The sequence below is a fragment of the Phaethon aethereus genome (assembly GCF_964289735.1).
Source record: "Phaethon aethereus genome assembly, chromosome: 10".
NCBI classification, from domain to species: Eukaryota; Metazoa; Chordata; class Aves; order Phaethontiformes; family Phaethontidae; genus Phaethon; species Phaethon aethereus.
In genome coordinates, this window is record NC_138586.1 from 3,181,335 (window position 1) to 3,196,790 (window position 15,456).

At 38.7% G+C, this 15,456-nt stretch overlaps 1 protein-coding gene across 1 annotated transcript in view; it reads right to left on the minus strand.

Moving 5' to 3' along the window:
• ATRX (ATRX chromatin remodeler) overlaps window positions 1-15,456 on the minus strand; it is a gene marked incomplete at its 5' end in the record, with an annotated part of 79,599 nt that overhangs the window by 27,008 nt on the left and 37,135 nt on the right. The window contains 8 exons of the mRNA XM_082004168.1: window positions 128-303; window positions 1,248-1,385; window positions 6,761-6,938; window positions 7,145-7,291; window positions 11,912-12,021; window positions 13,784-13,925; window positions 14,309-14,488; window positions 15,072-15,180. Of these exons, the coding sequence (XP_081860294.1) occupies window positions 128-303; window positions 1,248-1,385; window positions 6,761-6,938; window positions 7,145-7,291; window positions 11,912-12,021; window positions 13,784-13,925; window positions 14,309-14,488; window positions 15,072-15,180 (1,180 nt within the window). The remainder of the gene's footprint in view (window positions 1-127; window positions 304-1,247; window positions 1,386-6,760; window positions 6,939-7,144; window positions 7,292-11,911; window positions 12,022-13,783; window positions 13,926-14,308; window positions 14,489-15,071; window positions 15,181-15,456) is intronic.

Genomic DNA, 15,456 nt, shown 5'->3' on the forward strand with positions numbered 1-15,456 from the left:
TGGATTCAACGGAGCTCTCACATTGTAAGTTTACAGTGTTTGAGTGCTTTTTTCAGAACAAGATGAAATAGCTCCTCCCCTCCCTGCAGCTAATTCAAGTAATTAGTTTTAGCAAAACTGTTCTTACCTGAACACATCCAGCTAACATCTCATAGAGAATATGTGCACGCTTCTTCATTACTCTGACATCTACCAGAGTAGAGTCTGCACACTGACCATTCTGAATTGGATTTATAAATCGATTTCGGAATTCCTTAATTGAACCGAGCAAATTCTCCTTAATAAAGTTAACCATGCAGTGATCTAGGACACAAAGATCAGGCTCGAGTTGTTCAATATGGAAAGTACAGTACTGGGATTAATTCTAACAGAAATAAAGGTGTCATATCTAAAACTAAGAACTTTCTGTTAAGCTCAAAAACCCAAACAACCCCAACATTTTCCCAGAAGGGCATCTTAAATTGGCACGCACTGTAGGCACAGAGGTAACTTCTAAACTTCATGTCAGATTTTAAACTATCTCATCGTGTTTGTTACGCAAAGTTTGAAAGCTGCTGTACACCGAAGCAATTGTATAACAAAATCATATTTGCAAAGATTTTAAAATAGATTCAAAAGCGTATTAATGAATAGGAAAAAGGATTACAGCATATTAACAAACAGGAGCAAACGTTACAAGCTAGTTTAGAATGAAATTCCCAAGACAGTAACATAAATCCCTGTTTAGTAAGTTCACTAAGAACAGTGCTCTGCAATGGTTTCAACCAATTTAAATTGATGCTGCTGCAAGACCTGGTCCACCCATTTCCCCTCTCAACATTCTCTCCCTTCCCCTTTTGACATGCTGAGACTCATCTGATCCTTTGGTTAGCCGGATCAAGGAACTAAACTGTCAGAAAGCTATTCACTTCTGCAGCGTTCATTTTTGGATACTCCTCATACAGGCTCCCTGAGGGATCAGGTGTACGTAAGGCCATGCCAAGGGAAAGGATGGAGGACCGGCCAGATTCCCAACAGCTGCATTTTAATTTGGCTTAAACCGTCGTGGAGCCACACCTTGAGACAATGATTTAAAATGCAAAACGCAAAACCAGATTGTTGGGGCTTTTTTAGATAGAGAAACCTAACCAACAGGTTCACCGTATCAAATTACTTTCTTCTAATCAAACTAAATCTATCTATATATTGCTGAAAGGCAAAAGAATATTCAAGGAAATAAACATTTCTTAAACCAGAGAACTACTTACATTCTATAAGATTATTTTGCAGTGGTGTTCCTGTAAGAATGATTCTTCTCCTAGATCGAATAGAATTCATTGCCTTAGAAACAGCAGATGCCTCGTTTTTTAGTATGTGTCCTTCATCACAAACAACAAAGTCGGGGCCTAGAAAGCAAGAACATTAGACATCTTCCATCTTTTATAACCACAAAGAAACTGGTAGCCTAAAGAACCCAAAATTTGTTCTACTAATGGTATTAAGGTTTGTTTGGTTTGGGTTTTTTTTTTTTTTTAAACTTCTGCATGTATGTTTTCTGGTGGGTTTTTTTTTAGCACCGTTAAGGTTCTCACTAGCGTTCACAGTAGCCATTCTGCTAAACTACAGGCTGTTGCTTGTAAAGTCTTCATGGGAAGGATTAAATACAGCTTTGCAATATATTCCTATAAAAATTATCCGTCCATGCAGCTCGTGTGTGCATGGCTACAATTCCATTCACCCTGTCAAAACTTCTTAAACTGTTCCTTAAGTCCAGCTTAGGCTGCCATCTACTGGTGCCTGACCAATTCTGAAGAAAACCAAAAATCAGGTAATCAGTAATTTTTCATTAAGGCAACAGGTCAGTATCAACAGCGGTAAACAGTGCAATCAAAAGTCTTCGATAAGAAACAATCAAATCTGATCTGAGTTTCAGACAAGTGAATTGCCACCTTGTAGCTGAATGTCAGCAGACAGACGTCCTCAGCTTTCTTCCAAAAGATAAACCAAAGGATTCTAGACTGCTTTTTTTAGGTGAGTTGCACGAGCAATGTCAAGAGCGCAACCACAATACATTTCCACAGTAGGCAAAGCAACTCTAGTATAACTAAGGGTTACAATTTGGGGTTTAAGATAAATATCACCAAACTTGGCAGAACAGACCTACACACCCTAATGGTTTTCAGATTTGGGGCAATTTCTGGAAGCTCTTTACTTGAAAGGAGAACTAAAAGATATTCTAGGATCCAACTAGTAACTTAGAATGAATGTTTCACCAGATCTAAACCTGACCTCAATTCCAGTACTATCAACCACGAAGTCAGCTAAAGTCATGTTTATGCACCTTTGAAAAATGCTACCCAAAGCCATCAGCTGGGTTCATCTATTCAGCTCTAAAAAGGCTGATACTTGAGATGGCAAGGAGTATTTATCAACAAGGACAATCTAATCTTTCGTAATTTACTACGAGTTGTCCTCAGACTAACTTTCAACTGCCTTGTAAAGAAGCAAATTAACTCTAGGACAGTGATCAACAACAGAGAATCAATTACACCTTTGACCACTTGCATGATTTAATGCCAGTCATCTTAATTGTGCCATTTGAAGTGTCAAAAAATGATTTGAATCTTACATGCTATCAGAAAAGGAATCCAAGCAGAAAAAAAATTGTCTTTTTAACAAAGGCTGGAAAACACCTATGAAAATCCACATACGAATTCTAAACACACTTAGACTTGTCTAAGCCTACTTATTTCTGAATTTTCACACCTGCCACGGAAACATTTCCCCATATTATTTCATGACTTCTGTACCTTCCCTAGTTTTGACAGCATGCAAATCACTGAGTGACTACACACAAAGCCTTCCTTCAATTTTAGGCAAACGTCTCAGTAGTGACAGATCCTTTCCCTAGTCCTCATTCCTGTATTTTATGAAGAATAAGAATCTTGCAACCAAGCTGTTCATGCAGTGTACAGGACTGCTGAGACGGTTGGGAGCCGTTTTCTAGAACTAAGGCATTTGAAACATCTCCCCACCAGATGTGACAGCTTGCATATTGATACATCATTCTCAGAAATAGATTTGGTCTAGTACGTTATGTTTACAATCAGAATCAAACTATATTAGAGAAGGATAATGAAGTCTTAATGACAGATTGAAATCAAAATCGGGCAAAACTCCCAGAAATCAGTTTCAGTAAAGACTGTGATTCATGAACATGAAGTGGTTAGTTAAAAAACAAACAAACAAAAACCCTCCTCAAAAACTGGTTTTTAGAGTAAATGAATGATAGCAAAAATATGAAAAAACGTATCTCAGTCAAATCATTTGTGGTTTGTTTGGCAGGCGTGTAGCATTGATATCTTGAACTAACATCTTGGCTACAGTTCAGTGGCAGGGATTTTCATAAATTTGTGGGTTTCTTCCTTGTTCTTAAGCATGCATGCGATGCATTACGGACAGAACATTTCTCAAAATATTATAAAGGAATGTAAAACTGAAAGGGCCCTTAAGGGATCATTTAGTCCATTTTGTTCATCTGATATTATAATTCTGAGAAAGGGACACATCCTCCCTAACAGAAGTAGGAAACTCCATGACCTCTCTCTTTTGCTAAAACACTGTGCAACAATACCTAACTTAAATGATCTCTGCTGCAAATCAGAATAAATTCTGCATTTTCCTTTCTCCAACCGATGTAAAAAAGCCAACTAGTAACAGTCCTTTCAGTACCCAGCTCTTACATGGTGGAAAATTTGTCAGTTTAGTTGTCTTTTTTCTAGACTAAAAAGCCTTACTCCTTCAGTCATTCCTCAAAGATCATAGTCTTCATCCTCTTATCCTTCTTGCTGTAGTTTTATGTGTATCAGTATAGTAACACGTACAACATACTCACTGATAGATACGTAGATATACACACAGTTCTTTTCCTCTGATGTCTACAAGAACTTCCATCTGCTTCATACAACTGCCAATCAAAGAACTCTTTCCAAATTAAACAGTAATGGAATTTTTACTAGTAGTAACAAGTAAAGTTACCACAAAGTTACTGAAACGCTGCAAGCAAAGCGCAACAGCTATCAATAAACCCAACAGCATTTCATCAGTTGCACAAAGCATTATGGGAAACCATTTGGTGCTCTGCATGCATATACAATCTTGCTATTATTTCACATAGCAGAGCTAGTTAATTAATGAAATCACTTCTCACACTACTTCTCCACCCATAAACTTTGGCTCAACCCTCCATCTCTGGTCCCCTCTTCTGTAGGATACAGCACAGTACAAGCTTCTACTATAGAGTACGTCTACCCTAGCAATATTCATTTTAACCAGACACGTATCATTAAGTTATCACTCCAATACCAAATTTGCAACTTTTTAAATTAAAAATGCTCCCAGAGGCAAAGGTTTTCCTATTTACAGTCACAGCAGTGAGCCAGCACATAGCTTCCTAACTCTTTTACTAGCAGCCTGCTATATTGTCAATGTTGTGATTCACAAAGATAGCAAGAAACAAATAATGGTCGTTGCAAGACACTTCTCGTCGATTTAGGCAACCCAAATGTCGCCAAAAACTAATGGATAACAACGGATGAACACTTATGTCTTTTTGTAATTAGTTAAAATAGAGAAAGATTTGAAGCAACATAAAAATAATTGTGGAGATACTTCAAGGTTAGTTTTCCTAACAGTCTGATTCCATCCTACCAACCAACCAGTCCCGAAGAAAATAAAAGAGGGTTCCACGTTCATATGAAATTATTCAAAACCTACAAGGTTCAATGTGCTGCAGTTTCTGAACTCGATTAAATCTACACGAGTCAATAACCTAACCACAAACACTGCTCTACCAGGTTGTCCTAAGCTGTCTAAAGAGGTTTGAAAGCAGAACTGAACCCCACCTATAAGCAGGACGTAAAAACCAAGAGATTCACAAGAGTTGGGACAGGGAGGTTACACAAGTCACAGTGTCTCCTCCATAAAATTGCATGCCCAACATGCCACCTCACTCCACAGTCCAATATTTCGGAAGTTAAATACAAAATAAATACATAAATAAAAATCCATGAAGGAAGGGACAATACTACTATAAAGACACATGGTAACAACCCGTGTTTAGCCTCCCTTACGCTTTCCACAAGGAAAAAAAAAACCCACATAAAAATCAATCACTGTAAGAGTGTATAAAATTTTGTTTCATCATAGCACCAGAACATGACCAGTGAATATAAAGCTAGTGTTCTGTCGGGCTACTGTCCCGTCACCACTACTTCAGGACAGCAGTTCACACCTTTTTCTTCTCTAGCTGTGACCTTCCTGGCAACATTCTCAACAAATGCAACTATCTTGAGCAAATCAGATACAGAATAAGACTGACAGCCCAAGGTTCCACCCTCGACTTTTTTTTTTTTTTTTGCTTATTTTTAGTAACTGCAGCATTAATAGAAGGTGTCAGAAAATGCACTGGCAAGAACTGCATTTTCTTCATTGCTTAAATAATGCCTGTGGATTCAACGTGAACAAAAAAATAGTTTATCAGCTACTGTACTGGAGCATCCCTGACTTCACAGCAGTTATGTGCTCTAGTGAGTCAAGCTGGCAGAAAATTAATTAATATTTTAGCTGCTCAAACAGGCTTTCTGCAGAGCTGGAGATGCCAATTCTAACTGGCTAATGCAAATAATCTCACAGTTATTTTTCCCATTATAAGGATCTCTCTGTCTTTTGGAACAGAATTCACAGCCCTACTATTACTTGAAACTTCACAAAATCACACCAAGTACAATTTTAAACCAGACCAATGCTGTTTTTCATGAATCAGAAAAGGGGGAAAAAAAAAGAAAGAAAGAAAAATCAACACCACTGTCAAGAAACCTGAAGTCCAGCCAGATAATTAAAACTCAAGAAAACCTACCTCCAGAATCAAAGAAACCACGTACCCCACCTACCATTTCAACATTCTCAATTTGAAGAGAAATACCAAAGTTATGGCAAAGGTACCTTTTAAAAAGTTTTTAAAATACACGGCATGCTGCATAACCGTAAAGTTGTTTTCAGATATCAGTTGCCAGTTGAGAATTTGTAGGAAAATGTTGCTATTTCGGTGAAACTTGCTCATCCTAAAATTTTTCGTTCTTTTTGATGACCACCTGATAGATTGGTTTTATCAACTCGGAATACCTTCAAGTGCTTACATACCTGCTTATGTAAATTTGCCTACCTCAGCTGATGACACACATTTCTTAGACTTAAAAAATGAATTAAGTGCTTTATCTGTAATCAATTCATTAGCACTTAATTACCACCTGTTCGTTCACACTTCTAAGGTACATTCTCAACTATTTTTCATGTGTAGCTGCTCCTTTAACAGTAGATTTTATCAAGGATCAAGCAGCTTGTGGTTGTAACAAGTTAGCAGATTAAAATAACCTTGGGGTCCCAACAGAGACACTTCAAATTACCTTGCAAAGAAAGCAATGCTAGCAAAAAAGATACCTATTAGGAAAAGTTTCCAGTACATATTCCGTGGTCATTTCTGTATTCGATCTAACAGAGAAGACTGTTACAGAAGTCTATTTACAACAGTGGATGGGGGAGTTTCTGAACAACGGTTTCCATAACTCAGTAAAGGCCAACAAAGAAAGTGTGGTAAGACTCACTACAGTTATTGTTTAAAATTATTTGCCCAACACATTTACATTTAGCAAGACTACTTAGCTCATATATGTAAATGAAAAAGTACAATATATAATCCATACTAGTATTAATTTTCACTTACCTGGGTCAACTAAAGCTTTATTAAATATTTCTTTAAGTTTTCTACTCTTCACATTCCTGCCTTGTGCAAGATTACGATACATCTCATAGCCTATTATCATCACACCTCCTTCATCTTGCCAACGCTGGAGCATATAGCTTCTCTCTTGAGGGCGTTTCACAGTTGCTAGTTCACAGACCTTTCAAAGGGGGAAAAATATGCTTGAATTTCTTTTAAATTACTGAAGTACCAGCATAGCTTTTAAATACCCAAGGCATATTAATGCAAGTAGATTTTTCACATACTTAAAGTGCATTCCTTAGCCTATATTTTCAGTGGTGGAGCTTCCCAATTATGTAAACCGTTCAGTTATTTAATTTTTAAGAACTCTCTTTAGCCTTGTACCTCTAGTTTTTCGTCATCTTCTAAACCTTCTTGCCATTTTTCAAACTCATTCAACCAGTTCAGGGCAGTGTTCAATGGACACACTACCAGAGCTGTCCGAAAATCCAGCTTGTCACACAGCAAGACTGTGTGAAGAAAACTTACTACCTGCAAAAGGAAAACACAGACAAAATGCCAAATAAAACACTGAGTATTAAACACTAGGAAAGGAACACACAAGTATATATTCACCTATAAAACTTACCAACAACAGTCTTGTTCAAACATTCTTTTTTTGTTTGTTAAACAACTCATTGCTTATGTATTTTGAAGTCACACACTTACTACTCTGTGCTACATGGCTGCATACAGCTCTCACATGCTGAGGGACACACAGTTTGGAATCGTGCCAGATAGCTGAACGATTTCATAAACAAGGAACCCTCCCTTTACATTTCACCAATCATTTTCATAAACTAAAAATTTCTATTAGGTCATTTTTAAGCTTTCTCCCAATACTCACCCCAAACATTAAGTAAGTTCACCTCTTTGGACTTCATAAATGTATCAAGTTTCTTGAAAGTGAACTTCAGTCTTAAATCAATGTTTTCCACATTTTTTCAACATATTGGCAAATTCTCTCAGAAGAGCTCTGGAGCAGGTTATTGAAATGCTTTCCAAGTATCCACCCTGTAGCCACACTGACTATATGCTGCAGACGATAACACCTCTGTGAGGCTTTGGAAAAAAACTTAAAATCTTTTGATGTCACTGTTTCTGCTGGGCTGCCTGTTTTTGAGCAGTAGCAAATAAATACAGGACTAGAGGTGACCTGTAAAAACCTAGGAGCAAGAGAGTCAGCGACCCCAGGGCAGCTCCAGCTCTCACCCCAGACTATTAGTGGTGAAGACTGCACTCGAAGTCACGTGACTGTACAACATCCGGAAAGTTCTTTCCGGATCAAATGTTGGTATCTGGCAACTCTGATTTAATACGCCGTTCAAAGTAATTTCAAACTGCATGACTAGGCTTGGAACACCAGGCAACAAACTGCTTTTGGATGCTGCAGTACAAAAAGAATTACTAGTGGTTTTGCGATCGAGACAAAAGCATCTCATGTTCAGATGCAAAAACTACCCATGAAGACTAATCACAGAAGTCCTGTGTCCTGGACAGCCAGCAAGCCCATACTTGCCTTATTTCCCTAATCCTTTACTGACATTCCTCTCTGTAGTTTGCAAAATCTGCTAAAACTTATCACTGATTTAGGTCTTTTAAGAGCTAAACAACAAAATGGTGTTACAGAGTACAGTAGAAGGACTGGAGAATGACCACATAGGAAAAAAACAACTACCTAAGCTACAAACACTAGCCATAAAAACACTTGATACGTATTTGTAATTGTGGCTTTCTTTGATTATCAAGAAGTTACAGCCAAAATGAATGTCAGGAACACATCTAGATCACATAGAAAAATACCTTCTGCTGTGAAATATTTCATCAAACTAAAGTATACAGTGTATAAAGTCCAAGTGCACAAAGTCACCTAGACCGGACTGCTATATTAAAGCACAACAGTTCTACAATACATTGCAAATCTCCAGTAAAAGGTGTACGTAACTCCTGAAGAACCGTAACACCTAAGCTATAACAAAGCATATAAAAATATACTCTCCAAAGGTGATATTGGATGTATGAAAGTCCTCTTCTATGGGATAGTAGATTGTCAAAATATAGTGTTTGTCACTCCAACTTCTATAAACAAAGGAAAGCTATATACACTGCACCTGCAGTTCCTAAAAACATGCTGTCCACATGCTGTCCACCACAACCAAGACTGCAGCTTCTTTTACCTAAACAGTACATATAGTGAATGGCCGCAGTCCCTCTGATCATCTACAGCTCTGTGTTACTCAAAAAAACAACCTGCAAGCCCACAAAAATACATAAAATCAGAAAAACACAAAAACCAAGCTTCCCTTGATCCCTTTGAGCCTGTTCTTTGCAGGGGATCTAAAGAATCTGAAGGTGTTACGCCAGCCTAAGAACTCCATGACTGTATCCTGCAATTCACAGGTCAAGAAAGAAGATTCTCGGGATCAGAAAGTCGTAAATAAAGTTTGTCTGAATTAGGTCAGAGGAGAGCAGGATTGGGTGTTTCTCATGTAACTTCACTTTGAAGAATCCTGGGTAGCAATGACTTCAAGGGAAGACACAAGAATAAGGAAGCCATCTGACCCAGTAAGGCCTAGCTGATGCTAGCAAAGAGTAACAGATACCTCCCGCTAGATTGTCTCTGAAAAATCTTCACTTGGAGCATGTTTCTCTAAAAATCGTAACGAAAGACTTCAAGCCAAGGCAGGTCTGCTATCTAGCAGTATCCGGGTGTGCTGGCTATGCCAAACACCGACGAGCAAGGCAGATGTGAGCACTAGAGAGCAAAAACTACTGCGACACCTCATTCCGAACATAGAGGTGCCAAAGACTCACTGCTTGTCAAGAGGATCTTACAGCACTTTGCTAAGTGACTAACAAGGTCGCAAAGCCTTGTTGTCACTTGCAGACTATGAATCTAGCCACGGCACAAAAACGTTGAGACATCTTTCATACAGCTTGGAATTCCAGTAGGTTGATATACTGACCTCTCTACGAATGAACAGATCTTGAGCCTTCAGGTCAGGTGATAGGGCTTCCCAATCCAATGGGGAAGCTTCTACCACAACTGACCAAGATGGAAGAGGATGGTGAAATGGCATTTCCTCACAGACGCTTTGAGGATCCCATCCTCACTGTAGGAAGAAAATAACCTCTTTGAGAACCATCATCACCACGCTAAGGAGACTGTACTCCAGGGAGTAAGTGCATCCATATTCGGAGCATGTGAGGAAAGAATTTAGGATGAAGTGTTGCGCAAGTGCTGGCTGCTAACCTGATCTAGTCTTGCCAGTAACAAACTCACCAGAGCACTAGGCAGATCCCCTGTCAAGTGACTTTATAGCTAAGAACCCTTCCTGGCACAGAAAGGCCCTGACTGATCCCGAGTTGAAATCAGTTCTAGTCAAATCCGATGTCTGCAAAAGCTGCAAGTTAGATTTCTAATGCTTCCGCTCGAGCCAGAGATCACAGAGGCTCACAGTAATTCATTTCACTAGCCAGCTGTCCTGATAAAGATAGGGGAATATCTCCCTCCTCCCGAAATGAGGAAACGTAGCATCAATGAAGGCCAACGACAGGGAGACCAAAGTGGTCCTGCTTTTCTGAGAGCCCTTCCAAGCACAGATAAGGTTGTTACCCTCCTTTCTTCTTCAGAGTCCTCAAAAATTTCCCTTTCGCTTTCCCAGGATCAGAGGGAAAGGTTCTTCTGTCAAATGACTTCTGCTAGAGGAATTCTTGGGAACAGACCGGGCAGCAGAACAGCAAGACGGGCAACTCACCCCAGTTCTTTGCTCATAGTATTTGTGGTGATGCCACATCTGGCTAAATGCAAAACCAAAATTTATGAAGACAGATAGAGGCTTGGAAACAAGCAAACACAGGAGTTCAACACTCCTGACTACCTTGAAAAGGTACTAGCATTAAGTACCGAGATGCAGGGAATTCAAGAAAACTGTTTTTGATCTTTTACCTCTTTTGAAGGGCAAGGGCATAAGCTTCTCCCGAGGCCTGCAGTGATTACAAGAGGCCCAAGAAAAAGAGCTATGAGCATTGTTTGTACAGCAACAGCTTGGGTGACAAGTTTCAGAAGCAACATTTTAAGATGGAGGGCTGAGCTTCAGATTTTAAAGACTAATAGAATGGTAAATTGTTCACTGTGCAGTCTTTAACATGGCAGAAGAGCCACTCGTATCAGACCAAGAAATACAGAAATCTTTTTTTGAGAAATGCTACAGTATTCTGTTTTAAAGGTTTTTACAAAGCAGTCTTCAGCAGCGTAAAAGAGAAAGAACATGCGCCGAAGTGACAATGAAGGCTTGAACCTGCAGATCTCAGGAAGCAAAGAATTGTAAAGCCAAAGAAAAGAAACAGAGAAGTGAAAAAGGGGTTGAAAGTATGCCTTATAGACAACCGCCAAAGCAATGGAAGTTTCTGGTCTTAACTGTTTGTGATGCACAATGACCCAAAAATACACATATGCATATGGACAACTATTGAAATAGAAAACAAATGCTCCTTATCCCTCAACCCAGAAAAGTCTTAATTGTAGCAAAACATTGTTTATATTAAAACATAAAGCATCTGACTGTAGACACTAAAAGTCTGGCATTAAAAAACAAACAAAACCCTGATAAACCTCTATTTTATCAGTGCAACTGATAAACTGAAAAACCAGTGAGGAAAATAAACAGTTTAAGGAGCAACACATGAATGAGGAGGACAGTAAAAAAACACAACCTGCCTAAGATTATTAAACTGTCCTAGAAACATAGGCTCCTGAAGCCTGTCTCCTACTAGCTGGATTTTCTTGTTCTGAGTTGCAAGGCTGCTACGCATCACTTACAATTAAATATGACATTTTCACATTAATATCAATGATTACCTAATTTAGATATTTTAAAAGCAGAGAAAACGCAAGCGTGTATCAGAAATTTCACAGCTGCATACTATGAAACACAACTTCTTTCTCAAGACCTCTTTACATAACGTTTTCCTCCAGCAACACCCATCAAGTCATTGCCTAGAAAGCAGTAAGTTTTACTATATTCTGAAAGTCATTAGAATTGGCTTTTGCTGGATCAGCTTTTGAGAGCAAGCTACAGACCAGAAAACAAGACAACTTTTGTTTCTTACCTGTAACGTCTTCCCCAGACCCATACAGTGAGCAAGAATACACCCAGAACCGGGAGACGTCTTCGTTTTTTTTACAGATTCACAACAGCAATCCCACATGAACTGAACACCTGAAGAAAATTATTGACAATTACTGGCCAGCAGGAGCAGGGCAGGGATCGTGCGCCTGTACTCGGCACTGGTGAGGCCACACCTCAAATCCTGTGTTCGGTTCTGGGCCCCTCACTACAAGGAGGACATTGAGGTGCTGGAGCGTGTCCAGAGAAGGGCAACGAAGCTGGTGAGGGTTCTGGAGCACAAGTTTTCTGAGGAGCTGAGGGAACTGGGGTTGTTCAGTCTAGAGAAGAGGAGGCTGAGGGGAGACCTTATCGCTCTCTATAACTACCTGAAAGGGGGTTGTGGTGAGGTGGGGGTTGGTCTCTTCTCCCAAGTAACCAGCAATAGGACGAGAGGAAATGGCCTCAAGTGGAACCAGGAGAGGTTTAGATTGGATATTAGGAAAAATTTCTTTATTGAGAGAGTGGTCAAGCATTGGAACAGGCTGCCCAGGGAGGTGGTGGAGTCACCATCACCGGAGGTGTTCAAAAAACGTGTGGATGTGGCGCTTCAGGACATGGTTTAGTGGGCTTGGTGGTGTTGGGTTGACAGTTGGACTTGATGATCTTAAAGGCCTTTTCCAATCATAATGATTCTGTGACAAAATTTTAGTTAAACATTCATTTTATTAAACTTCACCTGAAAAGAGATAGCTGTGATCACTGTAAGATCATGGTAATTCTTAGAAAAGCAGTGCTCAGGATAATTATTGATTCATTTCTGTCCAATGGGTTGTATGCGGGATGATCTTTGTCTTGAACTTAATTATATTCACAGTTTTCACTGAAGATGTGGCAAACAGGCTATAAAAGATTACTGTGCAGGTGACTGCAATCTTGAGGACAGGGAGAAAAAAGGAGACAGAACGAAAAGTGGCAAGGACTTCATGAAAAGCCTAAAATGATCTTGGTAAATTAGCAAAATTATCTGAAACCAACTAGAAGAGATTCTGCCACAACAGATCAGATGTGAAGCTCTATGAAGAGGAAAACAATCACGTAAGAACTGTGACAGCTGAAAAAGGAAAGGAAATATGTGCTGCATAACAAAATGCATTAAAAACATGAGGGTCTGGCTAGGTGATTTTTTTTGCTCTTTGTTCTTTACTGGGGAGTTGTGTTCTACCATGCTATACTCGGCACAGGTAAGGCTTCAGCTTGATTGCTGTGTCTCGTTCAGGGCACCTCCCTTTAAGAGCTGAAGCAAGTCCAGAAGTTTCTTACTCAAATGGAAAGGTTGTAGATTGTGAACTTTGAGGAAAATTTAAAATAACAGAATGAGCTGTGGAGAAAATTATGATGGGTTATTCTCCTTTTCTCTTTCTTCACTAGAAACAGAATATGGAAAGAAGATGGCTTGATTTGCAGGTATCAGGTACCTGCGCTTGTCAGGTATCAAAAAAAAAATTTCTGTGGAGAAAGCCAGGAAAATACGGCAAGATTTTTAAATCTTCACTGAAAACTGTAAAAAGTGAATATACTAATTTCTCAATAAAATGGGTAAACACATATTTGATTCTGCCTCAGTATGCAGAATTAGATGATACTGAGGACCCTTCCAACTTTACATTTCTAAGGTTCTTTGCTTGTAAAACAGAACAATGTATTGCTAATCTCATTTACTTTTGGTTCAGATGTTCCAAAAATAAAGCATTAAACCCGACAGCCTGGCATTTGCCTGCCAAGGAGTTTTTCTAATTCAGGTTGCATAAGGTGCTGTGCCAGTAGAGCAGGGGCAAGGGGAACTAAAAAAAAAATCGTAACTCTCTTTCCTTACCATCTACTTGGTGTGGTTTCAGTCTGGTAACTATATTCCTGTGAACCTGCACTAATGGTTCTTTGGTTTCTTCATCTTCATCTAAAACCAGCTTAGTTGTAATGGGACATTTCAGAGGTGAAGCATCTTCTATCTCGATCACCTATAAGCAGGAACAGGGCATGACAGGAATACTTCACACGTGAATCATACCAAGCATTTGACGGACACTAGTTTTAGCAAAATTGGAAATCATCATTTATTTAGTAAAGAGAAACCTTATATTCTTTACTGCGTGAGAGTGCTTTTCCCCATGGAAAGCAAAGCAGTAGGCAAGTGAAACAGCTTTCTGAAGACCTCAGTAGTCTTAAATAAAGCTTACAAGTGCTAACTTGCAGGAAACTACAAATAAAACTTGTGGCTCACAAGGCTACATATAAGTACTTTTAAAATTACTTATCAAATTAAATTGAGGTAGAATTATGTCATCTTAAAAATCATGAACAAGTCAACTTCCTAGCATTTTGCAAAGAAAACAGAAGATACCTCTCTCAGTTTTTCTCTCTCCCGTTCTCTTTCTGCTATACGTTTTCTTCTTTCTTCTTCTTCTTTAAGTGCATTTTGTGTTTCTGTTCTCAGCTTATCGTCTTTAATAATTTTCCTTATTTTTTTCCTGCCTTTTCCAGGAGATTTTGAATCATCATTGTCCTCATCCTCAGAATTACTCTATCACAAATTAAATAAATTAAGTATTAGCAAGAAAATTATAGCACAGACCATCAAATCCTTCATGTTTAGACAAGCTCCCAAACATTTTTATATACAGAGGTGGAGTTTAGCTCATAAGAAAAGGGTACTTTTTCCAAAAACAACTTAGCCAGCATGACAAAAGAAGTGCCACCTTAACTATAATGTATTCTGAGATATCAAAGATAAGCCCAGCTGTGCTTCTGTTCTAGTGGTGCTAGATCAGATCAGCTATCACCTATCACATAGGAAACAAAACTCTAATACTAGGAAAGCCTTAATTGTGTCATCATCTACATTCAGTTTAAAAATGCCATTTACTTACAAGATATCATGAGTTTTTATCAAGGTCTACACAGGAAATGGTTTTAGTTAAACACAATTTTTTTTTCCATAATGGTGCCGTTTTACACCTTCTAGTACTGAATTAGCATTGAGTAAAGTTGTAATTTTTTACTGTACTTTGTACAGAGCTGTTTGAGCTACCCAAGTCCCACAGCACTTGGCAGAAGAGACAGGAGCTCCTTTTCCCATTTATTAATTCAAAATGCAATATAACAACCTTGTTGTTGTTTTCACTTGAAGAATCCTCTTGAACCTTTATACGCCTTCGTTTCTTTTTCTGTTTGTAACTGCGCTGGTTTTCTTCCGCCTCAGCTTTCTTGGCAGATCTATTTAAAAAAAAAAAAAAAAAGGCAGTATTACTGATTAACAATAATAATTCATTGCCTCACTGGAAAACAATGATAAAAAAAGTACACGAACTACATTGCTAATTAACAAAATAGATACTCCTTCTATGCAATCAGGGGTTTGCTTCCAAATTCCTTCCTCCCCCTCAACTCACTGGACACACTTAGCTACAGTCTATTCCAGACAACACCTGAAGAATCTTAGAATCGTTCAGTGTTAGTTTTCTACAGCAATCCACCACTCCTCAATTAACA